Below are 27253 nucleotides of genomic sequence, written 5' to 3' on the forward strand. Positions count from 1 at the left end.
TTCACCTGTCAAAATACGTATGCATTGCATACTTTGCTTCAGTGGACAAAGGCAGCATCAATATTAAAAATGCATTTCCTGGTTTATTTCCTTGACTGAAAGAGTATTTGGTTATAATTTCAGATAGTTTTCCCAGTTACAAGTTTAAATTCTGGACTTAGACATGTGTTCTTTTTACATTTTTAGATACTAAAGCTGTAGATAAACAGTATGGTAGCAGCTTTCTGGCAGACGATTGTATGCTATTCAAAAAGTGAACATGCATAACCACCATCTCCAAGCAGGGTAAGAAATTACACTCCAAATGTGTAATTTCTTGTATGTTTGATGGCATTGGTAACTGAATCAACCAGTTAAACACATTAAACTTGAACTATATGTAGCATGCCAACTAATATAATAAATGTCAACTATATAAAATATCAAGTAGTTTTATTATGAAGGCACTTTTATTTAAAAGCAAAGCAGCATTAAAAGTAGATACTGGGCTAGGTCCTTATGTTCATTTTGTATGTGTAAAGAAATCAAGTCATCTTAGGCAAGACTGGGGAAAATGAGAATGAGAGAATACACCTTACCCTGCCTTCTGCCATCCAAGGTGGGTAACAACATGAAAAGTAACAGGATTATTGCTGTAATGAGTTTCTCGAGTACTGCGGTTACTTTAGATTTTATAAAAATTATGACAGGTATAGCTAGAGGACTTAGCAAATCCAGGAAGTATGTAGCTAGAGAATAGGGTAATATATTGGCAAAATAACAAGAAAAACCCATATGTTCATAACTGCTTGTCAGCTTAGTGCAGTTTTTGGACACTGCTCATTGCGTAAGTTTAAGCAAATGTGACTGCGGTATAACATCTATGCAAATATAATACAGGATTCTATTTAAATATTTTGTTTTCTAGCTACTGAAATGACCAATTTTCAGCAGATTCTGTTCCATCCTTTGAAAGTAGTCATTTGTTTCTGGCACTCTACTATTGGTGCCAATTCTTGCTGCTGTTGGAATTTTAAAAATACAGCCTCAGTGAAGTTTTTGATTAACACACAAAAGCCTTTACATAAAGGGAAGTCTTTTTTCCCCTAATCAAAAAAAAAAAAAAAAGGACTCTTAGAACAGTTTTGTTATCTCACTTCCTTAGTAGCATCTAATTCCTCCTCCTCCTCCTCTTCCTCATCTTCATCTTCCTCTTCGTCATCATCTTCATCTTTTCTTAGCATACTGCTGGAAATCTGCTAAAACAAAAATCCAACAAGAGTACATCAAGGTTGTGTTCTCCTCAAAGAAAAGCAATCCTCTGTTGGCATTTCCAGTCTTGATACTTGGAGGTTTTTCTTTTGGGGGGTGGGGGTAAGCTGTTTATCCCTTAACCCTTCAACTTCTAGTAACATGCACAAGAAAACAAAGATATATGGTACAGAATATAAATAAACCAATGATTTTTAAAAGCTAAAACCCTATAGTCCTGAGAACTATTACAGGATAGGAAAAACTATGTATTGATCAACTTAATGTTAAAAATCAACAGGATTTGTCATTTTTTTTCTGGGTTGGCTGTTGAGACAGCAGGCTGAAGATGAGTATTAAGGCATAACCTTATCTTAGAGACGTCAAACGTTCTTCACTTAAATGAAAAATTCAACACTATGCTGCTCTAAGCTGTTTTTGAGAATAAATTAGACAAACTTTACTAGAAGAGTCTTGATTCATATATGAACTTCTTTCCCTGCCCATCAGCACTTGCCCTTCAGAATGATACTGTAGTCCTTTTTTGGTTCATCAAATGTTAAAAACAAGTACCAGCTGCCAAGCTTTCATCTCATCTGACAGATTCTGCCATTATATTTTTTCTAATGAGGGCTCAATCTTACTCCCATTGAAGACAGATTCTTCACAGAAGATGCAACATTTACAATTTAATGTAGAATATATGTATTTTTTTCCTTCCCCATGAGAAAAGGAACATTAAACTCAAAGGTAGTTATCCAAATCATCTGGAATACTTTAGAAAAATTATTTTAGGTTCAGCAGTTCTCTAAGAGCATCTGCAACTCTAATTTTGGTTATATTTTCTGAGTTTTCTCACATACAGTAATAAAATAAAACTTCAGTATTGAAGACAAAACTTGCCTTTTTTTTTCAAAACCACCCCCTATTTAAAAAGTCTTTAAATGATGTTTATTAAAAGTGACTTCTGAGATTTCATAGTCCATGCAGGTATGTATGTAACAAAAGTTTTTTTTGTGTGTGTGCATAAAGCAGACTGCAATCATTGAACAAATGAAAGCCAAAAATCCTTAGTCGTCTTGATGCTCATAAAGTACATAATTTAGCTTGAAGCAAATGCTTGCCGACAAATCTCTGAACATAACAGAAAATGGAGTTAATAATTAGATGGAGCTGGGTTAACATGAGCCTAAATGCCTAAAACAGCAGTCTTACATTCTGTGAAAGAAGAAAAAGACAATGACACTGATTTGTAATTGGAGATTAAGGAGTGCTGCAGATTGAGTCTGTTAAGGTAGCTTCATTTCAATGGATAGACTAATTTTCCAAGTTTTTTCTAGTTAAGAGCATTTGAAATTCTTAAGCACAACTTCAGTCATACTTCTGAATAAAAGCTCTCCCTTCCCCTTTCCTGAAATAAGAGGTGCTATTTTGGCTTTACGTTTTTTTTTTCTGCTCACTACTCGAGTACCTCTGACCATGCTATAATTAACTAAATAGTAAATTAAATATTATTACTGGTAGCAGTGAGGTGGTGGTAAGAGGGCTAACCTAAGAATCAAACTGGATCATAGTAAGGAAAATGAGAAAGGAAATTGGCCAGTTTAAATCCATGTTATTTTGCCATAAAGCTAGAATACACCAGCACTTGAAAATTGCATTTTTGATTACTTAATGCTGAAAAAATAATTTAAAACATTTAATGCAATCTGATAATTTGTTGCTCATCATAAGCAATTTAATGTGAAAATGAATTCTCTTAAGTTTGCATGCAGGTGATAACCGTCCTTGCTTAAGCAGTTAAGCTGCATGTTTCACTGCATGTGCCACCACAGAAAGCACGGCAATTCTCCTCATGTCTTGCACGGCAGGCAGTGTTGGAACGCCTGGATGCAGACACTGTCAACTATGGTTCAAATGATACTTTGCTGTCTTAGAGGGCAGGTGCAAAACAATTGGCTATATTAAATGCACATGGACAAAACTTGTGTAGTTTAAGTTTGATTTAAAATATCTGGAAAAGGTAATTCTCTTCTGCTATAGTTCTGTCTAAAATATAGCATAACAACCTGAGTCAGTAAAACAAAACGCTGAAGATAAATTGCCAAGTAAAGTGCAAAACAAAGGGATTTACAACAGATTGTTGTGAAAACTTAAATAGCCTTTTCAGAACTTGTGTAAAACTAAGCATCTGCAATAGTCACGGTTAAAAAAAGCCTTGAACCCCTGAAGAGGTTTTCTCATAATGGGGAACCGTCCTATAAGAAACAGCTTTCCTGGTGCGTACAAGTTTTCTCTCCTGATCATATCTATTGTGTAGAAATGAGAAAAGAAATGCAAGTCTTATTGTTGTACTGTCAGTGCAGCTTGGGACATGAATTCTTTTAACGAACAGGACTGCACATTGCTCCTTTCCTTGTGGTTTTACACCACTAAATGAAGTCTGTCAGGATGGAGAAACTAGCATCTTGATTGCTTCAGCTAGTCTGAGCATGAGCTGAAAATAACTGAAAGTCAAGGGGAGAGAGTCAAGGGACAAAAGCATTAGGATGGACACAAAAATATCAGTGACCTTTGCAAATTCCTGCTTTTGATAATTTAGTATATAGTACTCCTCCCAGAATACTCACTCCAGAACTAAGTGACAGGACACGCTTAAGATTGTCATATTGCTTGACAAAGCAACATGATATCATGTTAAGGCACCAGAACTTTAAAAGGAGGTAGCTCTTGTGAAAAAATGAATCAAGCTCAAGGTCTACCTTAGATTTTCAATGTGGAAATAATACAGAAAGGTAGTTGCCAGAACCAGAAATAAATTCAAGGATGGTATGTGCTAAATCTGAAAGACAAGTATTGTGTTTCCGGCACAGTTTATCCCATGTGGTACGCAGTGACTTCTCGCCCCCCACCTACAGGTTAGTGTTTGTGTTGTGTCCTGTCCCCCCGTGTCCGCCCCCTGGCATGTTACTCTGTGATTCTGTGAATTGATTACTGTATTTATACTGCTTCACATTGCAAATTCCAAAGTACTGCATTATGGTCAGTAAATAATTACTAAGTAGGATGAAACCAGGCTTGTGAGAATTTTGGGAGTGAAAGATTCACAGAAAGGTAGGACAAGTCACCTGAAGGTTTTTCTGAATGCAGCATTCTTTGCTAGTGAGATGTTTGGTGGGTTCCAGAGATTAGAGCCCTTAGTGTAACTCAAGGTACTGATCCTGATGCAGCATACTATTTGCAGAATCAGAAGGGGAAGGATGCCTGCCTCTTCTTTACTGCCCTATAGTATTACTAGGGTGTTCCACTCCTTTTTTCTGCCATGTGATCCTCCTCTGCATAGCCGACTAAGATGACGTTATTTTGAAATGTATGGCAGTTTCCCTCTAGGTCTAGATGACTTCCCATTCTTTCCAGATATTCCAGTAAGAGGTTATGAGAAGATTAACATCTGAAATTATAGCTAAAAGAGATGTCTAGGAGAAGAGCAAGGTAAACTCGCAAGTTACTCAAAATGGAGTTCCACTCCATCTCTGAGAGAAATCACAGTGTACATACATTCAGTTCTCTCTGGGTTTTTTTTCCTTTTTTTTTTAAAGAGAGTCCAAAACACAGCTGTGACACCTCAAAATAATTATAGATGCTTCTATACCCTTGATAGAGTTTTACAGCACTGCAGGAAGTTCTCAGGGAGGATGGCAACAGATTTTTGACAGCTTCCTCTGGTCTTCAAAAAAAAAAAAAAAAAAAAGGTAAACATTTTCTGAAGTAGCCTGAATGTGAAATTTGCTTGCTTGATAGAGGACAGGCAACTTACTCACATGGTTGGTCTTCATGCACTGAATCACTGGGTTCTTTTATCTTTTCAGATGGCATGACTCATACTTTCAACAATTGAATAACTCAACGGTAATAATTGATCCTTTCTGTCTTGAGAGCAGAGAAGGGGTAATGGTGTGTATGAAGTCAAGAAAACTTTTTAGTATTACAATATCACCACATGATTCTATCCAAAGAAGAAAAGTGGAATGAGTACATTTTAAATGTAAAAATGTACTTTGTCTTTAACTGAAACACTGGTAAGAACCATCTTAGTTACAAGAAAACAACATTTTGCAATGTCTGCAAGTTTACTGCTGCAAACTAGCATCAAAGATTTTTGCAAGGTAGCTGGTTCAAAAGCAGTGGCACGTTCTCCATATCTTTCACTTATTTTTATCATCCTCCTTTTCCTCACCTGGTCTGAATTATCAGAATATAAAAGGAAAGTTCTGTTGGTCATGGGTTTGATCTGCTCCTAGATCTTTTCTCTGCAAGATGCCACGGTTTGTTGATAGAAGAAATAGTATTGCTGGAAATGGCATTATTCAAAAGTAGACAGTGCATCTTTAAAAGCTGATTTTGTTTTTCCTCAAATAAAAATGACAATTAGAAGCTGCAGTACTACAGGCTTAATATGATCTTTATGCCCTTGGAAGTCTCTTCACCTTTGTAACTGTCCTGAATTAGGTAAAATAGTGGATCCATGTACATTAACTAAGACTGTACTTAAGATGTTCTTTTAAAATAGTGATCTAGCATTTAATTTTTCTTTCTTACCTGTACTGTCCTCAGTGAAGATTTTAAGGAGCCAGTTCTTTGCAGGGGGGACTTTGAATTTGCACGAACAATGTCCAAGCGGGATTGATAGTCTGGTGGATAGAGTGAGCTCCGAAAAACCTGTTCAAATGAAGAAAGCTGTGACTTTGGTGCCATGATACAACTTGCAAGCTAACAATCACCAAGTCTGAAGCTAACAAAAATGCAGCATTGGACAATTAAGCCTGCACTAGAGATATGCATCAGCTTTAGTTTGGATTGATCACTTTTAGCTGAAACAACATCCTTGCTCAACTTGAGACATATCAACACACGTAGGTGGTCAAAGTAAACATTCTTCAGAGGTCTGAGGGGATTTACAAGTGTAAAACTGCAATGGTTTCCCACCAACATATGTAGCTGAGTTTCAGGCTAACCTAGAGGTATGAACCCCGGCAACTCCCATCATGCTCTCAATTTCTTGGAGAGATGAACTCTTAGGCACTTCACAAGCAAATTCTTACTGTCAGTCACAGCTGCATCACAGAAATTTTATCTGAAATGTACAGGAGATGTGCAGCTCAAGAAAAATTTGGGAAAACCCTCAGAATACATGCGAGACTGTAATATCCATTATACTTACAAGTTCTTTCCAATAGCCAAAAAAGAGTAAATTATAAGACTAACAGCCTGATACTAAAAATAATAAAGCTATTTGTGCAAGACGTTATTAAGATGGTAGAATTATGGCCAGTCTGTTTTTATGGAAAGTGAATATTGTCCAATTAACAGGAAATTTAAAATGAGATTAGAAGTTTGTTTGTAAAAGTTATTAAAAGCATTGACTTAATGACACTTTAATGGTGAAACTAGAATAGTACAAAACTGCCATGGTGTAGCTTAAATGAAGCAAAAATACCAAATAGTCTCGAATGTGACTGTCACTGAAGAATCATGATTTTGTATGTCTTGCACTAACTGAATACTGCCATCCTTGGTCCTGAGCTACATCATGGTTAAAATAAAATTAGGATTGATACAATTTACAAAAAAAGACTGAAAAAACTTTCTTGACAAGCTGAACACATATATACACAACATACATTTCAATGATAGTAAGTTTAAAGATGCCACATCCAGAAGAACTGCAAGAATGAATAAAGAACTGAAAAACATGTCTTGGGAAAGAGACTATAACTCAAAGCGAACAGAAAGGGTGACTTGAAAGGAAGCTATAACTGCCACAAGGCAAAAAAAGCAATTTGGTAACAAATGTCTCTTAATTCTAGAACATCCTAATAAAAACCAATGACTGAAAGATGAAAACAAGCAAAAAAACCTCAGAATAGAAAGAAGAGCGACATTTTTAATGAAGCAATTAATCTTTAGAACATCTTATCAGAGTACTGTAAGATTTTCTCTTACTGTGCATTTTTACAGCGAGATTCACTGCAGAGGTGTTCTTTAAAAACTATGATTAGCTGAGCTTGGAGTGGCAGTTAATTTAGGAAAAGTCTCTTACCTTTTATAAGAGATTTTAAAGATCTCTTATAAAAGATCTCTTATCTCTTCCCACAATCTTATTTTATTGTGGGAAAGATTAGATTGCCACTGCAGTTCTTCTCTGTGTTTAAAATCTGTTAAGTTTATAAACCTGCATATTTTTGCTGAAGAAATGTGAAAAAGGGCTCGGTATACATAAGAAACTTGTTCTGGGAACCTGAAACATACGTTGCATTTTCTGCCTGGGACATGTATAGCCTTAAAGTGTGAAAACTGGTTTTGTGTACTAAGTAAATTGAAAAGCAAATCTTAATCACACTTACCTCTAAATCTTCATTTTCATCAATGTTTTGGATATTTTGGTAGGCAGCGGTATATATCTCTAAAGCTTTCCCGTGGAATAACATTTCAATAGTTATAAATTCAGAAAATATGTTCTAAAAGCAAATGAAAACAAAGGTTTTCTTAATACAGTAAAGTACATTTCCACTTCAAATTAAAAGAAATTACTGAATTCTCTACTTGGTGTTTACGTGATGCAAATAACTGCACAATACCTTGTACTTTTAAGTAGTCAGACCTGGATTTTAGAAATTAAACATAAATGCTTGCTGACTTACGCAGTTGTCATTTCATACTAAATTCTAAATAAATGCTTGAAAAGCGAAGGGGAGACTCATTAGGGATAAATAAAATGTCATGCTGAAAACTCACTTGATATTCCCCAATATGCATTCACAAGATGTAGTCTCTGGGTTTTTGCTTTATTGATGGCAGTCTTTTTTAACAGGTTGGGGATAAATTATCTGTAAATTCTGTACATGTCTATAATTTACAGATAATTATACATTTTATATAATAAAAGTCTTCATCTGTAACAAAACACTTCATGATATCTTCAGAACTCTCACAATCTTTTTCATATTACTCTAACATCAAGTACTGGTTGATGTGGTTGGGTTTTTCAACCATCTTTCATTCTTTCCTATTTAGTCTGTTGTCTTTTTTCTTTCCCCTCAATAAAAAAAAGTATCTCACTTCAGCAATTTTGTAATTAAATCTGAGATCACATAACGCAAGTGTTTTTCAGTCACTGTAGTCTTTGGGACTTAAGACACTTAATGTTTGACATGAGAGAAATGAATGCTTTGATTACTTGCAGTCACTGAACATTTCATGCTTTCTGCATCAGTAAAACTTTTAACTGCAGTAACCTACACAAACTGCAGCATGGATAAATATATTACTTACTTATCACTATTTCTGTTAATTTTGCTGATACTAACCCGCATATATCATTCCACTAACAAATGTAGCTAGCAGTGAAGTAGAACACAGCAACTGTTGGAAGGTGCAGATGCTAAACAGTCGAATACAGGAAAATTCTGAATTCAGTAAACTGTAAGAATAATGAACTGATTTTTTAATTGCAAATGATAGTTGGATTATGAAATATTCATGAATACCACAAGATTTATATTTATGTAGGCTTAAGTTAATACTAAATGTTGCCAATCTGGCCAAAGAGTAACTATAGTAATTTTGTAATTCAAGATGAAATATGATGTCATATACTGAAACATAAGCACACATACTTTTATGTCCTTTATTTTCTGTTTCTCAAAATTATCAATGGTTTCCTCTAATTGCCGAGTTGTTCGAGTTGCATCCAGTGAAGCTCTCTGCAATTCACTTTCAGCCTGGCAAAGTAACACAAAGGTCAGATTAGTCCTGTATTTGGTACAAAGATATTTGCTCTAATTGCCATGAAAACATTCAAGTCTGGGTTTTCAAAATACTACACATCTGTGTTACTGTATTTGTAAATTTGTAGCTTAATAAAAAAATAAAGATGCCTTCTACACTGTTGTGACTTTGATCTGAAACATGAAAAATGACTAGCTGCAGCCAGCTGGGAAAGTCCCACTGCCCTAATCCATTTTCTGTAATAATCATCCGCTAATTCCACTGAGCCATCCCTGACACTCCACTGCCGACACAGTGACTGGGTTCAGGGAATTAACCCAGCACAAAGGTTTACCCTTCAGAAAAGTTACAGGTTTTTTACTGCTGGTGTAAAGGAGAGGGAGGGCAGGAGTGCACAGGCCAGAGTGGTGGACAAGCGGAAACGATCACCTTTTATTTTCAAGTGCAGATCAACCTGCAGGGTCTAGAATGAATCTGTTCCAGTGTCATGTGCTGAACCTCATCTCACTAAGTTTTAATAAATTCTTTAAATAGACAACAGAACAGCAGCTGGAGCTAATGCACTTCTCCCGTAACTGTCTCAATCAGCAGACTAGAGTTAACATAATTTTTAAATCCAAAAGCATTTCAGCTTTTTTCTATTTTTAGTATTTTTATAGTATTAAAATATTTTATAAAAATCATCTTCAGCAGGGCACTGGGTAGGGGACGCACCAACCAATCCGTAATGTATAAATACACAGGTTTTTCTTATTTTGTTACTACAAAAAGCATTTCAGATATGTATTTTATCTAGATATAACTGTACTGTAGAAAAATGCAGACTACCATTTAAATAAAGATAACGAAGCTATTCTAGTTAAGTAAAATCTGAGGACTGTGTACTATTACAAAATAATGATGTAAAGATGTAAGAGCTTGCACTTATAGACTGCAAAATTTGGATCTAAACTTACTTTATTTTCCATACATTACTGGTCAAACATCATAGACTAGTCAAGACAGTATTTACTTACAGGCTCTGTCAGTATCGTCAGGAATCTATTCTGTCCTGGGATATGGAAATAGTATATGGATCAAGTAATTGTATCCTATGATCAAGACGTAGGACTCTTCCCATTTCTACACCACTACAACTTAAGAGAGGAACTTTTCTTTTTTAAAATGGAAGTAGGCATCACAGGCCCAGTTCCCATCATCTAGTTTTTAGGGGGTCATACGTATAGGGAAACCTAAGGCATAAGGCATGCTCTGTCACTTCTTTTTCTTCCATTAAAATGTGGTAACCCTGTATTACAGGATTATTAATTTGCAACAATCATCTCCTTACAAAAGCAGCTTAAGGTCATAGGCAATTCTGACATTACTGGGCAAACAAAATCAGTAATGATCTTTAGTAGTACATAAGGTCACATGTTCGTCTCCCTTTCTTGATTTTGCCCAAAACACAGGAGGGAAACAGAGTAAATAAAGACATTTTGTGTATTCTCAATTATTACAATCAGTCACTCTCTGTAAATGAAGGCAGCTGTTACGCATGAGCAGCCATTACACATACAAATACAGTATGTTATTTCTACAATAATCAAATATCTCTATCTTCTCCATCCATCTTAAAGAGACTGGCCAGATTTTGTGCGCAGATGCTTTGGGAAAGGAATTTTGTTTGTTGTAGAGTGAAATGTCTAAACTTGCAGAACCTGCATAGTTTTCACAACAGCAGTTTGATGTTTTCTCTTCTGAAACACTGACCTGTGACTGGAAATATTAGTAAAGGAAAAAATGGCAAGTAACAACCAATATTCATAAACAAATAATTCACAAATGTTTACGTATACTTGGAGAGTGCTATTATTATGTTGTCTGAAGCTTCCTGCTGTAATACCTTACAGTTTATTATAGCTTTGCTAGAATTCAAGAATCCAGGCCAAAATATTTCAGGACAGCTGTTTGTCTTGCAACTGAAGGTTTGGTTATTTACTTATTAAAAAAAACCAACCAAACAAAAAAAACAAACAGACAACATAGACCATTTTAGAAAAAAAAAATCATTCTAAAAAATGCATTTTTATATTGAAAAAACCCCAACAAACTAGTAAGGTTTTATTTTCAAAGCCGTACTATCCCCATGTTTTATTGGATGGACTTGAAATCTGGGAGTGAGTACAGATCCTTTGCTATCTGTTGCCAAAGTTGTTAGCTGCTGAAACATCATGGTGGCTCAAGAATAAGAGAACCACTGCTGAAGCCTAACAGCTATGCTAATGAACATGGTCAAGCCTCTGTCACACCTCAAAGCTGACATGCATACATCATCAAAAGCAAATGAACACATTCCTGCTCCCAGTACTTTTTATGCATTTTGTGTTGATGGCTTTAAAATGCAAATAGGTAGTGTTTGGTGCCTCTGGCCATATGCAAACCCAGACTGTACTGAGATTTAATAACTCTTCAGGCAAAGTCTTAAGTACAGAAAACACAGGTGTTACAAGAAACTAAGCCACAGAAGGATATTTGGGAGTAGTTTAGCAAAGAGACAAGAAAAAACAAGCCAGGTGCCAGACACATACCCACGAAATCAACTGGGAAATAGCGCAAGAGGGAGAAAAATGTGACCAGTCTCCCTTTGGGGACAATCATAGAAGGGTTTGGGTTGGAAGCGACCTTAAAGATCATTTAGTTCCAACCCCCCTGCCATGGGCAGGGATGCCTTCTACTAGACCAGGTTGCTCACAGCCCTGTCTAACCTGGCCTTGAACACTTCCAGACATGGGGCATCCACAAGTTCTCTGTGCAACCTGTTCCACTGTCTCACCACTCTCATTGTGAAAAATGTTTTCCTTCTAGCTAATCTTATTCTACCCTCTTTCAGTTTAAAGCCTTTACCCCTTATCCTTTCACTACACACCCTTGTAGGCCCCTGTCAGTTACTGGAAGGCTGCAAGAAGGTCTCCCTGGAGCCTTCTCTTCTCCAGGATGAACAACCCCAACTCGCTCAGCCTGTCCTCACAGGAGTGGTGTTCCATCCCTCCGGTCATTTTGGTGGCCCTCCTCTGGACCTGCTCCAACAGGTCCATGTCTTCCCTGTGCTGAGGGCTCCAGAGCTGGACGCAGGACTCCAGGTGGGGTCTCAGCAGAGCGCAGTAGAGGGGCAGAATCCCCTCCCTCGACCTGCTGGCCACGCTGCTTTGGATGCAGCCCAGGATACGCTTGGCCTTCTGGGCTGCAAGTGCACATTGCTGGCTCATGTCCAGCTTTTCATCCCCCAGTGCCCCCAAGTCCTTCTCTGCAGGTCTGCTCTCGATCCCTTCATCCCCCAGCCTGTATTGATACCGGGGGTTGCCCCAACCCAGGTGCATGACCCTGTACTTGGCCTTGTTAAACCTTATGCAGTTCACACGGGCCCATTCCTCAAGCTCGTCCAGGTCCCTTTGGATGGCATCCCTTCCCTCCAGGATGTTGACTGCACCACACAGCTTGGTGTCGTTGGCAAACTTGCTGAGGGTACATTTGACCCCACCATCCCTTGTCGCTGACAAAGATGTTAAACAGCGCCAGTCCCAATACTGACCTCTGAGGAATGCCACTTGTCACTGGTCTCCACTTGTACATCAAGCCGTTGACCACAACTTTTAAAATCCAACCATCCAGCCAATTCTTTATCTACTGAGTGGCCCATCTGTCAAATCCATGTCTCTCCAATTTAGAGACAATGATGTCATGTGGGACAGTGTAAAATACTTTGCACAAGTCCACGTAGATGATGTCAGTCACTCTTCCTTTATCCACCAAAGTTGTTATGCCATCGTAGAAGGCCACCAAATTTGTCAGGCATGATTTGCCCTTAGTGAAGCCATGTTTGCTGTCACCAACCACCTTCATATTGTCTACATGCCTTAGCATAGTTTCCAGGAGGATCTGCTGCATGATCTTGCTGGGCACAGAGGTGAGACTGACTGGCCTGTAGTTCCCTGGGTCTTCCTTTTTTCCCTTTTTCCCTTTTTAAAGATGGGGGTTATGTTTCCCCTTTTCTAATTGGTGGGAACTTCACTGAAATAGCTTACTGTTATTATTTACTCCCTTCTGCATCACAGCTCAAGTTGTAACCCTACAGCTGACATCCATGTGTCGTTATTACATGAGGAAATCTAATTAGTAATCATTTCATTTAACTGATTTGATTAATATTAAATTGGAATTCTTTGGCAGAAAAAATAAAACGCAGTGCTCCTGGGTGGCATTTAACCATCACAATAATTTTTGCTCTTTCTGCAGTCCCATGCCCCAGTCACTAGAAAGTTCCTAATTTCTGAAATAAAATTGATGAAATCCTACAAAGAACAGGACTGCTTCACTCCCGAGTCCAATGCTACAGTGTAGTAAAAAATAAACAGCAGATCATCATGAACTTAAATGCTGTATCATAATGCACAGGCTTAAAGGGACTGAAGTAGGATTGCCTTGATCCTGTTTATTTCGGCATTTCCTAGATTCTGATTGCTTCAGAATTTGAAACTTCAATGAGATTTTAATGGAAATTCTGTGGAAGCTTAATTTTACCCTCTGTGATACAGAATAGTATACTGGGGAGAGTCACTGGTCTTTTGAAAAGAAGAGTAGTCTGGTTGAGTATTCTACTAATAGAATAACAACTTTTCCTTTCACACTTCACCTCACAGCTGGAGGAAACTCATGCCTCCCATCTAGGTACAAGGAAGCACAACTACCAAAATGACATGGAGAAAAACAATAAAAAATCCACAGAAGTAAAAAAGGAGTTGTCTGATTACACTATTGTCAAAAATCTCCAAATTCCTAGATGCAATCTCTGCCTAACTCTCTTGCATAAACATGCCAAATAGTTTGTGGTTTGTTTTCAATCTAAAAGGGAGTGAGTAACAAAGCAGCTATTATAAGCTTTAACTCATCATAAAGCTCAAGATTCAACATCAACATAGAAAACAGTCCCTCTGAAGATCATTCTTCTGTTATTACTTTCTAAACATAATAGTTTAATACTGCAAGAATTTAAAAAAATATTTCTTATAGCTACTAGAAATACAGGATACAATAATGTGTCGATCTGATGGATTCCGCTGACGTGTCTTTTCCAGTTGAGATAATTGCTTAGCTTCTCGGTTCTTTGCTGTTAAAGTTGCTTTAAGATCATCCTGGAAATAAAATGTTTTAGACAGGTTTGAAATAGATCTAGAATAACACAAAATGCACTTTTCTTCATACATGCATTGCCTAGAAAACATGAACAAAACTTCTGCTTTAAACAAAAACAGATTTTACTGTTCTTATCCTGTTAAATGATCCCCTGAAAGAGAAGTCAGTGGGGACCAAGAGAGTTTAGTACCTTGCACAACTCTCTGTAGCACAAACTATAATTTAAAAGGGGGGGGGGGGCAGAGAAGAGAAAGATATTTACAGCTTTTCATGGAAAGTACAGTAGATGGTCAAAATCTGAGATCCCCAAAGCAGTAAGAAGACAGGCCCATTCCGGGCTTAGCAATGGAATAAAGGTGGCACTGAGAAAGAAAAAGTGGCATCAAAGAAACCAGTAAGAAAAAACCAAAACAGGCAGCAGTCAGTACCAACCAGAATATATGAAGAACACAAAACTGCTACACAGACCTTAAGGTGCCATAGAAAATCCACAGCTGAAAGGGTTAAACTGCATATTTATATATGCAGTTAGTAAGGTATTTTAAAAACATTTGGAATAAAATACATCCTAGTAATTATGTAGCTGGAGAAGATGAAAATAATTCATCTAGAAAAGGCAGAAACTGTTGATAAGTATTTTTGCTCCTCATTTCCGAAGAAGTAGGATGTACTTCCAGGAAGATCTGTGACAGTTTAAGAATGTTTACATACCACTCTCAAATTCTTGTTCATGCTATAAAACTGTGTTTTGCAAACAGTTTGGCATACATGGAATTTAAAATTGTCAATGACATATTTATCACTCCATTGACCCTGGTATGAGAAATGATATTAATTTTGATGGCTCTAATTTAAAGGAGCAGTACCTTAGAACAAGGAGAACTACAGCCAAAAGGAATCAGTCTAACAAAATCTGAGGCAGGAGGTGGGCATACATTTCAAACAGTCATTTCCTCTAAAAAGACCAGTTCCCATCTACCAATCCAGAACAAAGTGGATTAAAGCTGTTAAAAATATAATCTCACAAAGCTGTCTGTGCTCCTTCCCTGGATTTCAGAATTTTAATGTGGTTGTAGGTCTCCTTCACCTAGAAAGACATGCAACCAAGAATGTGTCTCTTTCAAAAAGTTCTGTGATACTGTGACTAGATTAGAAAAGGCAGGCAAGAAACCAGCATGGCTGAGTCGAGACCTGCTGGGCAAACTAAAGGGCAAGAAGGAAATGCACAGGCAGTGGAAGCAGGGACGGGTATCCCGGGATGAGTACCGGGACGCTGCCCTGTAGGGGCGTGTTGTGTAGGGATGGGGCCAGGAAGGCCAAGGCGCAGCTGGAGTTGAAGTTGGCAAGGGATGCAAAGAATAATAAGGGCTTCTACAGGTATGTCATCCAGAAAATGAAGGTCAAAGAAAGCATACACTCCCCCCCCTCCCCTGATAAGCAAGACTGGCAACAATGCATGAGGAGAAGGCTAAGGTACTCAATGACTTCTTTGCCTCAGTCTCCACTGGCAGTGCCTGTTCCCACACCTCTCAAAGGGATGTACTGCAAGACGGGGACTGGAGGTACAAAGTCCCTCCCACTGTAAAAGATCAGGTTCGAGACCACCTGAGGAACCTGAACATAGACAAGTTTATGGGACCTGACAAGATGCATCCCAGAGTCCAGAGGGAACTGGCTGATGTAGTTGCCAAGCCACTCTCCATGATATCTGAAAAGTCCTGGCAGCCAGGCAAAGTCCCTGGAGACTGGAGAAAGGGAAACATTGCACCCATTTTTAAAAAAGGTAGCAAGAAGGACGCTGGGAACTACCAACCTCTCAGCCTCACCTCTGTGCCTGGGAAGAGCATGGAACAGATCCTCCTAGAAGGTCTGCAAAGGCACACGGAGGACAGGGAGGCAATTTGAGACAGCCAGCATGGCTTCAGCAAGGGCAAATCCTGCCTGACCAACCTAGTGGCCTTCTAGGATGGAGTAACCACATCAGTGGACAAGGGAAGAGCTACCGATGTTGTCTATCTGAATTTCTGTAAGGCCTTTGACACAGTCCCCACAACATCATTCTCTCTAAATTGGAAAGAGAAGGATTTCATGGGTGGACTATTGGGTAGATGAGGAATTGGATAGATGGTCGCACGTAGAGGGTAGTGGTCAATGCCTCAATGTCCAGATGGATGATGAGCGGTGTCCCTCCGGGGTCTGTGTTGGGACCAGTACTCTAATATCTTCATCAATGACATAGTGGGACCAAGTGCACACACCAAGTTAGGTGGGAGTGTTGATCTGCTGGAGGGTAGGAGGGCTCTGCAGAGGGATCTGGACAGGCTGGATTGATGGGCAGAGGCCAACTGTATGAGGTTTAATAAGGCCAAGTGCTGGGTCCTGCACTTCGGCCACAACAACCCCATGCAACACTACAGGCTTGGGGAGGAGTGGCTAGAGAGCAGCCCGGCGGAAAGGGACCTGGGGGTGCTGGTTGACAGCCGGTTGAATATGAGCCGACAGTGCGCCCAGGTGGCCAAGAAGGCCACCAGCGTCCTGGCCTGTATCAGCAATAGTGTGGCCAGCAGGAGCAGGGAAGTGATCGTGCCCTTGTACTCGGCACTGGTGCGGCTGCAGCTTGAATCCTGTGTTCAGTTTTGGGCCCCTCACTACAAGAAGGATGTTGAGCTGCTGGCGCGTGTCTAGAGAAGGGCAACGAAGCTGGTGAGAGGTCTGGAGCACAAGTCTTACGAGGAGCGGCTGAGGGAACTGGGGTTGTTTAGTCTGGAGAACAGGAGGCTTAGAGGAGACCTTATCGCTCTCCACAACTACCTGAAAGGGGGTTGTAGCGACGAGGGTGTTGGTCTCTTCTCCCACGTAACTAGCGATAGGACAAGAGGAAATGGCCTCAAGTTGCGCCAGGGGAGGTTTAGGCTGGATATTAGGAAAAATTTCTTCACTGAGAGAGTGGTCAGGCATTGGAACAGGCTGCCCAGGGAAGTGGTAGAGTCGCCATCTCTGGAAGTGTTCAAAAAACGTGTGGATGTGCCACTTCAGGACATGGTTTAGGGGACATGGTGGCGCTGGATTAATGGTTGGACTTGATGATCTTGAAGGTCCTTTCCAACCTAGTGATTCTGTAATTCTGTGATTCTCAGCAAGTTTGCACATGACACCAAGCTGTGTGGTGCGGTTGACATGCCTGAGGGATGGCATGCCATCCAGAGGGACCTGGACAAGCTTGAGGAATGGGCCCGTGTGAACCTCATGAGGTTTAACAAGGCCAAGTGCAAGGTCCTGCACCTGGGTTGGGGCAACCCCCGGTATCAATACAGGCTGGGGGATGTAGGGATCGAGAGCAGACCTGCAGAGAAGGACTTGGGGGCACTGGGGGATGAAAAGCTGGACATGAGCCAGCAATGTGCACTTGCAGCCCAGAAGGCGCTGCATCCAAAGCAGCATGGCCAGCAGGTCGAGAGAGGATTCTGCCCCTCTACTGCGCTCTGCTGAGACCCGACCTGGAGTCCTGCGTCCAGCTCTGGAGCCCTCAGCACAGGAAAGACATGGACCTGTTGGAGCAGGTCCAGAGGAGGGCCACCAAAATGACCGGAGGGATGGAACACCACTCCTGTGAGGACAGGCTGAGCGAGTTGGGGTTGTTCATCCTGGAGAGGAGAAGGCTCCAGGGAGACCTTCTTGCAGCCTTCCAGTACTTAAAGGGGGCCTATAAGATGGGGACAGAGTTTTTAGCAGGGCCTGTTGCAATAGGACAAGGGGTAATGGTTTTAAATTAAAAGAAGGCAGATTTCAACTAGATATAAGGAAGAAATTTTTCCCAGTGAGGGTGGTGAAACACTGGCACAAGTTGCCCAGAGAGGTGGTAGATGCCCCATCCCTGGAAACATTCCAGGTCAGGTTGGATGGGGCTCTGAGCAACCTGATCTAGTTGAAGATGTCCCTGCTCATTGCAGGGGGGTTGGACTAGATGACCTTAAAAGGTCCCTTCCAATCCAAACTATTCTAAGATTCTGTGATCACCAGTCAATGACAAGCACCAGTGTGCCACTTTTCAGAGTGCTCTGTTTCTTCAATAATGACTCTCTACATGAGGTCAGGAGCAAAACACAGCTTCCATCCCTACTGTCTATATGTCATTGTGTATATCATCTTTAGGGACACAGAGCTAGTTTCTGATTATAAAAACAACTGCATCTTTAGCCCATCAAAACTAATTTTGCTGCTCTTCTTTCAAAAGGGAATTACACCACCTTTAAGGCCATCTGAAAGACTGCTGGAAAGGGCTTTCTCCTGTCTGAAAACCATGTGGCTGCAAGAAAAGGAAGAATAGAAAAAAAGATTTTTATTGCCTAATATTTTAAATTTAAAGGTAGAGAAAGAGAAGAGAAAAACATACTTATTTTTGCCATAGAACAAAGCAGCTTTGTATCTAACAGTCACAGCTGCATGCTTAGTGTTATTTATTGACTAAGTCCTGTTAACAGCACAAACGTTCTAGGCCCATTTAAAACAGTCAATTAGATTTAACGCTGTGGCTGAAAAGGTTCTGACTTTTATGCAGAATATGCTTGAGACTACTAAGGAAACCACTAGAGTTGCCATTATAAAATTCAGTATTTTCTTTATAGCACATAATGACTTTGGTGATACCTACAGGGACTGCACTGTTCCCTTCTCTACCTCTGTTCTCTGTAGCAACACAGGCCATCAAACATCATTCTCTGCTAGCCAAAGCCTGACAAAGATTTAGTGCTACTGTGGCTATAGTGGTGGAGCTATATACAAGTTTTGGATGTACAAAGATAGGGCACAGTTACATACATATTTTGCCTAGAATGTTGAAAAACTGAAAAGGGAGCAGAAAAAAACCACATAAAAATTCAAAAGCTGAGGAAAATGCTATTATGGTGAAAGAATTAAGGTCTACATTGTTAGCTAAATGAAAAGAATGAAAAGTGGGTTTTACTAGCATCTAAATACCTTCATCCAGAAAAAAACAGAGCATCACAGAGCTCTTTAATCTCAGTGGAACATATAACAAGAACAAAGATTAGGTGAGGTCTTTCTACTAACCGGTAACTACCAGAAACAGTCCTACATTCCCCTCCACTGTCTTCAGACCAAGATTTGATATGGTTTTGGAAAATATGCTTGAATGACACCCAAGGAAAAATGGAATGGAATAGCCAGTGAGATAAAGGACAGGTACAGAGAATATAAAATTATTCATAGTCTCTCTGGCTTTAAACTATGAATTCATGTCACACTTAAGAACTCTGGTCAGCCATCTAATTTCAAACACACAGAAGTACAGCTACAGTCCATCCACCAGACAATGTGCTGGCAGATCCTCGTCACTGTACTGTTACCTGCTTTAGTCACTGAAGTTATTAAAGCAAACCAATCCTTTCTTCTGCGGGTGGATCACCTTGGTTTTATGATGTCCTGTTTTATGCGAAGAAAAGGAACCAGGAACAGAGTTGCCAAAAAGCAGAAATGTGAAGATTCATATACAGAACAGTGAAACAGAAAGAAACCCTGAAATCCTTCCTACATTTAAGCTGCATTACAGGACAAGAATATTATACTAGCTTCCACTGAAGCTGCCAAATCCTGCTCCACAGTGCTACTCAGCATAATAAACCAGGACATGTGAATAAAACAACTTTATTGCATTAGCAGTTAAAGGACAGCACTATTCTGACTGACCTCGGCCTCTTTAAAGCATTTAGTATCACAGGACATTGATGTCTTGCCCCACAGAAATAGCAACAGTTCTTTTAGATACAGCACAAAAATAGTTTGTGTACACCCTGGAACAGATCCAATAAGTAGCAGCGGGAACATCCCCTTTATAAAAAGTGCTACAATGACATATTCTGCCTGGTTTTACTTAATCAGCTAATGCAGTTAGAGATAAAGCAGTCCTACAACTAGCACCCTGTGCTAGCTTTACATGAGTGACAAAATTTACTTTTCCACTCAAAATGTCCCAGTGTTTAGAGATGATAGCTGAAGATCAAACAGTTGAAGTTTTAACCAAGGTTTATGGTAATGGACAGGGTAAAAAAAAAAAAAAAAATTAATGGCCTACATCTTTAGTGATGTCTTAGTCCAAAGGTACATTGATAAAATAGTTAATTCCACCTACAGTTTAAGAATGCTCTTGTACTCCTAGTGTAGCTAAGATAAACATTATGTAATGCTTTCTGGAATTCTGAAAGGCAAAGACAATAGGAAATGCCATTCACTGTTGCAAGGAATGACCTGGCTTCCGTTGCTTCTATACTCACCGTTATTGGCCATCAGTGGCAATGCACCTCAAGATATCTTCAATGCTTTGGAAGCCCCAAGCACTGCTGTCATGCTCTGTGCCTCCTCAGCAACGCTACTGCCACAAACACATGACACTTGTCCTCCACCCTCAATATTTATATCCTATAGAATACTCAGTTTTAGGTCTCACAAACTGGGTTTCAGAGTGACTATTAAGATACCAAATTCTATGATACAGGCTCTATAGTCTAGAACCCTGCTAAGGACTACCACATATAGTACCACGCAAGTGCAGAATGCGTTTCCTTCATAACTGTTTCTTTAACAACCAAGTGAAATAGCTGTGCAGTAAGTTCCAAACATTGTACTTGGTTCTTCACTGTACTGAAAAGATTCAAGAACAAAAACATGAAAAATGCTAGTTTGAGATGCAATGCCACAATGTACTCAAACTAACCATGATAAACACACTGTAAGATTTTTGTATGTTAAATACTATCAAACAGCGATCATTTTACCTTTTGATTTGTATAGATTATGATATATACATGAATTACAGATTTGAGTTTATAGGATGAAGATATCCTCTATGTAGTATATAAGTATTATGAACAACTACTTTCCTCCTATAAAATAGTATCTGCTTATTACAATTTACTTACTCAACTTTACAGGAACATTTCAAACCCCTATATACAGTGTGAATGAAGAGAATTCAGTTTTTTGTGTATCTTCAGGGCATCCTGATGACTTTGTAGGACAGAGAGGGATTCAGGCCATTAACCTATTTGTCAGTTTCAAAAACTTTCTTCTACATTATGAACTTCAGTGTAGAATGCAATTCATGCAATTCTAAGTTGGAAAAGCTGTTAAAGGCAGCTTATAGATGACTAAGAGCCAAAAGCATTACATATAATTTACCTTTTAGAACTCTATATAAATAACAACAACAACAATCATAATGACATTATTTATAACGAAAAACATCCTGAATTTCCACTATCCAGGAAGTTTCACACTATCCACAATGCCTTTTTTTAGCATTTGCTTGGCTCCAAGAGTCTGAACATCCTTGTCTTCACCTCAAAGCTTTTTCCTCCAACATTGTATAGAGTAATACATCTGAATTGAAGTTATGTAATTTAGTTAGACTGATTACCGCAATATGAAAAATCAGAACCACTCCCCCCTGTAAAGTAAAAGTTTCCAACTGAGTGGCCAGAACACCAAAATGTACCTTGTGAGAAAACAGACGTTTAACCTACCCTTTTAAGTTTCACTATGGTCCCATAACTTTTCAGAGGTTCAACAACCTTGGCTTCAAGCCTGTCAACCTACAAAGGAAAACACAAGGTCACTAAAATCAGCTGCATCTGTGGTGTGCAGAAACAGGAAACAATTAATTTACTAGTGACTCATTAGGAATTTAGTCCATATATGCTGAAAATATAATGGGATGGAAGTTTTAAAAAATATTGCAAAACCCAGAGTCAATTAAATTAATCAGTAAGTCATTTGTATTTTGAGAAGCTCAAGCTCATTTCTAGTGGAATTCCTTTTTCTTCATTGGCAATACATCAGGATAAATAAAACATGGAGATTCTAACAACTGAGTACTAAATACATCAAACACTGCATCTTGGAGATCCATAGCTTTCTATCTAAAGTTAAAGATCAATGTATTTGCTCTACACTTGTTGAAAGATTATGGACTAAGCTGTCTTTGCTATCAAACATATGAAATGCAACACATCTGTTCTTAAAAATAAAGAACATTGTACGTACAGAAAATAATAAAAATATCAACAACAGGGTGTGCAAAATGCATGAATGCTTTCACAGATGAGTGCACCTGAATTTTTGTTTCAATTCTCCTAGTTAGAAAAACAGCTACATATGGTTAGACAGGCAATTGGGTAAGACCTGCCTGCTTGTCAAAATCGACAATACTGCCTGAGTCGCCTCAGCATAAGCTGCCGCTGACTTTGGACCAGTCAGTCATATGGCCCATCGCTGTTATGTCCAAATTAGGACAAGGTGCATACCTCTACCAGGAAGGGACAGACATTACACTCCCCTCTAAACTGGCAGTTCCCAGTCAGCCAAAATCTATGCCAACTGAGCGTTTTTTCTTTACTACACTCTGCCTGTGCACTGTCAAACAATTTCACTTAAACTACCAATAGAATAGAATGGAATAGAACAGTAAGGCTCTAAATGAAGCACATGATATAGATATACCAAAAAAACTGACCATCTTGCTTTACTTACCCTTCCACATGTTGTGGAAGTACCTCACACCTCAGCAGTTACATATCTTGCACTGCAGCTGAAGACCAAAAATTGATAACCCTTATAAGCTAATTTTGTCTTGCCCACATTGTCAATATATATGAAAAATGTTAATTAGCCTGATGCCCAAAAGAAATAAAGCTGAGATGATCTATTTGGCTTTCATGAGCAAAGGAGAACTTGATTTAAAGGCTAAAAGCTTCTCTTTTCCTTTGCTGCTTCTGCCTTTTCTCCTTCAAAGGGCAGTGGTGGTTTGGGGACAGGCATGGTAGGAGAATGTAGGTAGGCCAAATACCAGTTTTTAAAAACACACTTAAAAATTGAAAGAAGCAAAACTCAAGTTGTTACATAGGTACCTCGAAGTTACAGATTCATAGTTTAAAGGTGAAAACAGACCGAGAGATCACGAAGGTTCACATACACTTTTGGCCATAATATAAATGTACCCTATTAACAGAGGGATAAATTGCTGTTACATCAATTGAAGCATAAGGACCTATGTGTGGCTCAGCTGGAGCCTGATGCATAACAGCTTATGAAAAAAAATAAAAACTGCACTATCCACACCCTTGGATTTCTTACTACTCCTTAAAAATCTGGCCTTAAATACACTGCTAAAGATCCATGTGTATTTCTTGTTTTTCAAACCCTCTACTTAGTATATTGACTAGATACCTCATAGATGAACTTCTTTCAAAAGGTTTTCTTTTTCTACTTTGTTAATATAGAAAGATGACTTTCAATGCTTCTTTTTTTAATTAAAAAAGTCATATCTGAAAACATCAAGAATGTCAACTACTCTTGTCTCTTTTTTAAATGATAATGATTCTTAGCTTTTCAAAACTATAAATGGGAATTTTCTCCGCCCTACTGAAAGATACGTAGATATCTTCAGTAGGGCATAGAAAGTATAGATACATATCTATCTATGAAGATAGATGTGTATTAAATCTCAGCATTTGGAATTCTGGACGATAAGTTACAGTTTGACTGACCCCGCACATAGATGTGTAAGTGGCATAAATACCTTTCTTTATGCTCTCACTTTATCTAGCAGAAATGACTACAGTGTCACGTGTGGTCCAAATCAAGTTTGTACTTTTACTATTGAATTAGAGACTTACAAAATCTAAGGTGGTCCCCGACAGCACCTCAGAGGGGCTGTCAGTGCCCCGTGAAGGATTCCAGTTAGTATTCTCTTCCATACTGCTTCTGATAACAGACTCAGCAAAACGAAAATGACTGGTTTTACCTCAGCTGCTGCTAGACAACTCAAGTCACAAAATTAAAAGAACACATTATCAACCATAAATCATAATCCAAGACTTGTCCTGTCTCAGATTCTGGGAGTGCTTGTATGGATAGTTTCACTGACTTCAGCAGGACTAATCACAGGCAGTTTTCACTAAAGTTATTAGCAGAGTAAATGATGAATGCTTTGGCAGCCTATCCTACTCTGCCACTAATATATTTTGAAGTGTTTTGTCCTATGTTTCTCTCATGATTGTAGAGTATATCTTTTCCCTTTTAATTGCAGATAAGTAACTGAAAAGTTCAGATGGCAACACAACACATACAGCTTTAATTTTGTACCTCTGCCTGGCGATAATCCTGAAGTCTGGAAAATTCATCTGCAAAGTTTTTCAGTCCAACTTTTAAGTTTGGTGTCTCTGTGGCTGCATATGCATATATTTCATTTACTAGAAGATCTGCTTTGTCTCGTAGTCTGGCAGTTTTACGTACATATCCAGCAAATATTTGGCACAATTCACCAAAATGTTTTTCCACATTTGAAACAGCATCTTGTATTTGTCTAGTTTGATTGTCCCTGGATACGAAAGAAAAATAAGCGAAAAATAAGAAGAGTACAAATGTTTACAACACATGCAGAAGAAAAACTATAAAATTATACTATTAATAATTTATACATGATTTGGACATCTCATTTCAGTGCAAAACAGAAATCTATTCTTAAAAAGATACTGCTGTTACAGTCTGATGTAATATGTGCCTGTTTATGAACAAATAACAAAAAAAACAAGGCAGGGTTTATACTTAACAATAAATAGATCCAATAGAGGAAAAAGCAAGTCACAAAAATCGACTCAAGCTTTCCTCCTGTGGTTAAGCAAAAGCTCACTATTACTGTTGGTATTAATTACTAACATAGTGGTACCACATGCAGGTCTCAAACAAGACTGGGTCATACAGCTTCCTGCAAGAGTCTGCGATCTAAACAGAAAAGTCAATGGTTGGAGAAATTAGGCAGTAGAGGGCAAATCTGTAGAGGTATTAAATGCTCTTAAATTGTGAACCGGTACGAAACTGCTCCTGGTCAACACTACAGAGAATAAATATCCCCGAGAATTTGAGAAGAAAAGTGAACGGGCACAAGTCCACAGGTGAAAACTCTAAAAACACAGAAAGGACATTCATTACACCAACAGATTATTTTCTCTTAGATTATATTAATTTAATTATTTTTTTATTTGAACAAAATGTCAGTATGTTTCATTATGAATGATCTAGATAAGTCATTCTGAGTTTTTAATTCACGTATTTCACTTGATATTTTGCTTTCCTATTACTACATCATTTGATAGTCTTGCTTTAGTTATGCGTCAGTGATACTAATAAACCAAATTAGTGTCAGTGAATTCATGCCCGTTGTTGTTAATCTGACTGAATCAACTACAGGACAATTTAGCTAACAGTAACTGCCAGATACTGGATCCTAAAATGTCTCCATGGTCTACACGAGGTGATTCCTGTAAAGTGCTGGAATTCTCAGGAAGACAATTCACTCGTACCACCCCCTTGGTGAGGGACAGAAACGAAAACTTCCTTCATACCCTTCAGCTATCTCAGTTCCAAATGCTGACCAATATTTAACTATTGAATTAATATCACAACACATGAAAATCAGAAAAATTGGAAGAAATTTAATACTTGAAGATTAAAAAAACAATGCAGTCAATTCAAATGAAGAACACCTTTCTTCAAGAACTCTTCAGAAAAAATATTTCAGGCCGAAGTTCTGCTATGGGCAAAAACCCCATTGTGATACTTCATGGCAAGCAGTCCAGGAGACTGTTCAAAAGAGGTTTTGTTCAAAGAAAAAAAAAAATTCCAAGTAAGTTGTACATCCTTCAGGACACGCTTGAGCATGGAATCATTTGAACAGGAAAGGTTTCACCCAGTGAGTGGGAAAGCAAGAGTCTCATTAAGTATTAATAAAGTTGTTTTTCAAAATTAATAGTACCTGATAAAATCTTCAGTAAAAGGTACATCCTTTCTATTTTATTGGAAGGTCTTCATGTCAGAAAGTGTTCCTCTCCCAGGGGAAAGCATGAAGCACGTTTCCTCACCCGCTTTACAATTCTGATCTCACAGTACTCCCATGCAAATAATGTTTAATTTTGGGACATGAAACACTGCATTTCCTTAATTGGGGGTGTGAAAAGTTCCCCCCCACCCCCAATTACTTCTGACCGTTTAGAGGTGGCCACAAAATTATCAGCGAGAGGCCCGATTAAATCGTCAAGTCTTTACTTCATCTCCGCATAGTACACTAAGCCTAGGAAAGTTTTGCGGCCTTTACCTGAGGAAAACAGAGGCGGATCCCCACCCCTAAGGAGGGTCGCTGCCGTAAGGGGGACTGGGCCCGCATCGGCCCCAGGCCCCCGCACCACTCCCTGAGTACCCTGACTGAAACAGGGCCCTCTGCCCGGCAAGGCCAGGCGACGCAGCCAGCCCCCGCCACGCAAGCCCCCAGGAGCAGCCCACCGGGGGACCGGCAGACACCCGCAACCGGCACCAAAGCGGCGGCATCCCGAGGCCTCCCCCGCCCCTCACCACCCCGTTACCTGGCGTCCAGCCCGCGCCCCAGCAGCATCATGGCGGCGGCGGCCCGGCGGGAAGGAGGGCGGTGCTCCGCGTGCGCTTGGTTTCCATGGTCACCACCCGCCGCTCGCCCTCCCTGGGCCCCGCCCCGGCCCCGCCTCCGGTGGGGCGAGCGCCGAGCGGCGCGGGCGGCTCCGAGAGCAGAGGCGTCCAAGTAGCGGCGGCTGTCGGGACGGGCGGGTCCGTGGGGACTTGGTCCCGCCCGCGGAACCCCCCCTGTCCCTGGCGGCGCCCGGAGGGCGGTTAGGCCCCGAGGCCGCCTTAGGGCAGCGGCTGAGGCTTCCCGTTTCCGAGGTGGCTGTCCCCAAGAGAATGTGCGGCGCCAAGGCCCGGACCGGCGCAGGAGCAGAAAGCGGGAAGGCTCGAGCCAGCCTCATTAAAAAAAAAAAAAAAAAAAAATCAGAAAACTAATTTCTTGGTAAATACTTTTTTTTGTTTTGCACATCCAGGCTTGGCAAGTGAGAAACCAAGTACCAGGGGAAGCGGCCCACTGGTCTGCCACTTCTGAGGGACAGCTGCTGAGGTTGGGCAGCCGTGGGGAAAATTCCCGTGGAGCACTAGGCAAAAAACCATCACCACACAGTACTTAAAAAAG

The 27253-nt window shown here is 39.6% G+C and overlaps 1 protein-coding gene across 1 annotated transcript; it reads right to left on the reverse strand.

Moving 5' to 3' along the window:
- Positions 1-547: 547 nt before the first annotated feature.
- CIBAR1 (CBY1 interacting BAR domain containing 1) lies at positions 548-27253 on the reverse strand. The gene is given in 9 exon segments (XM_082014882.1): positions 548-1238; positions 5830-5949; positions 7635-7748; positions 8907-9011; positions 14088-14189; positions 21729-21797; positions 24349-24583; positions 26622-26680; positions 26683-27253. Coding segments are annotated over 9 exon segments (942 nt in total). The 5' UTR covers positions 26710-27253; the 3' UTR covers positions 548-1127.

The sequence above is a fragment of the Phaethon aethereus genome (assembly GCF_964289735.1).
Source record: "Phaethon aethereus genome assembly, chromosome: 2".
In the NCBI taxonomy this organism is placed as follows: Eukaryota; Metazoa; Chordata; class Aves; order Phaethontiformes; family Phaethontidae; genus Phaethon; species Phaethon aethereus.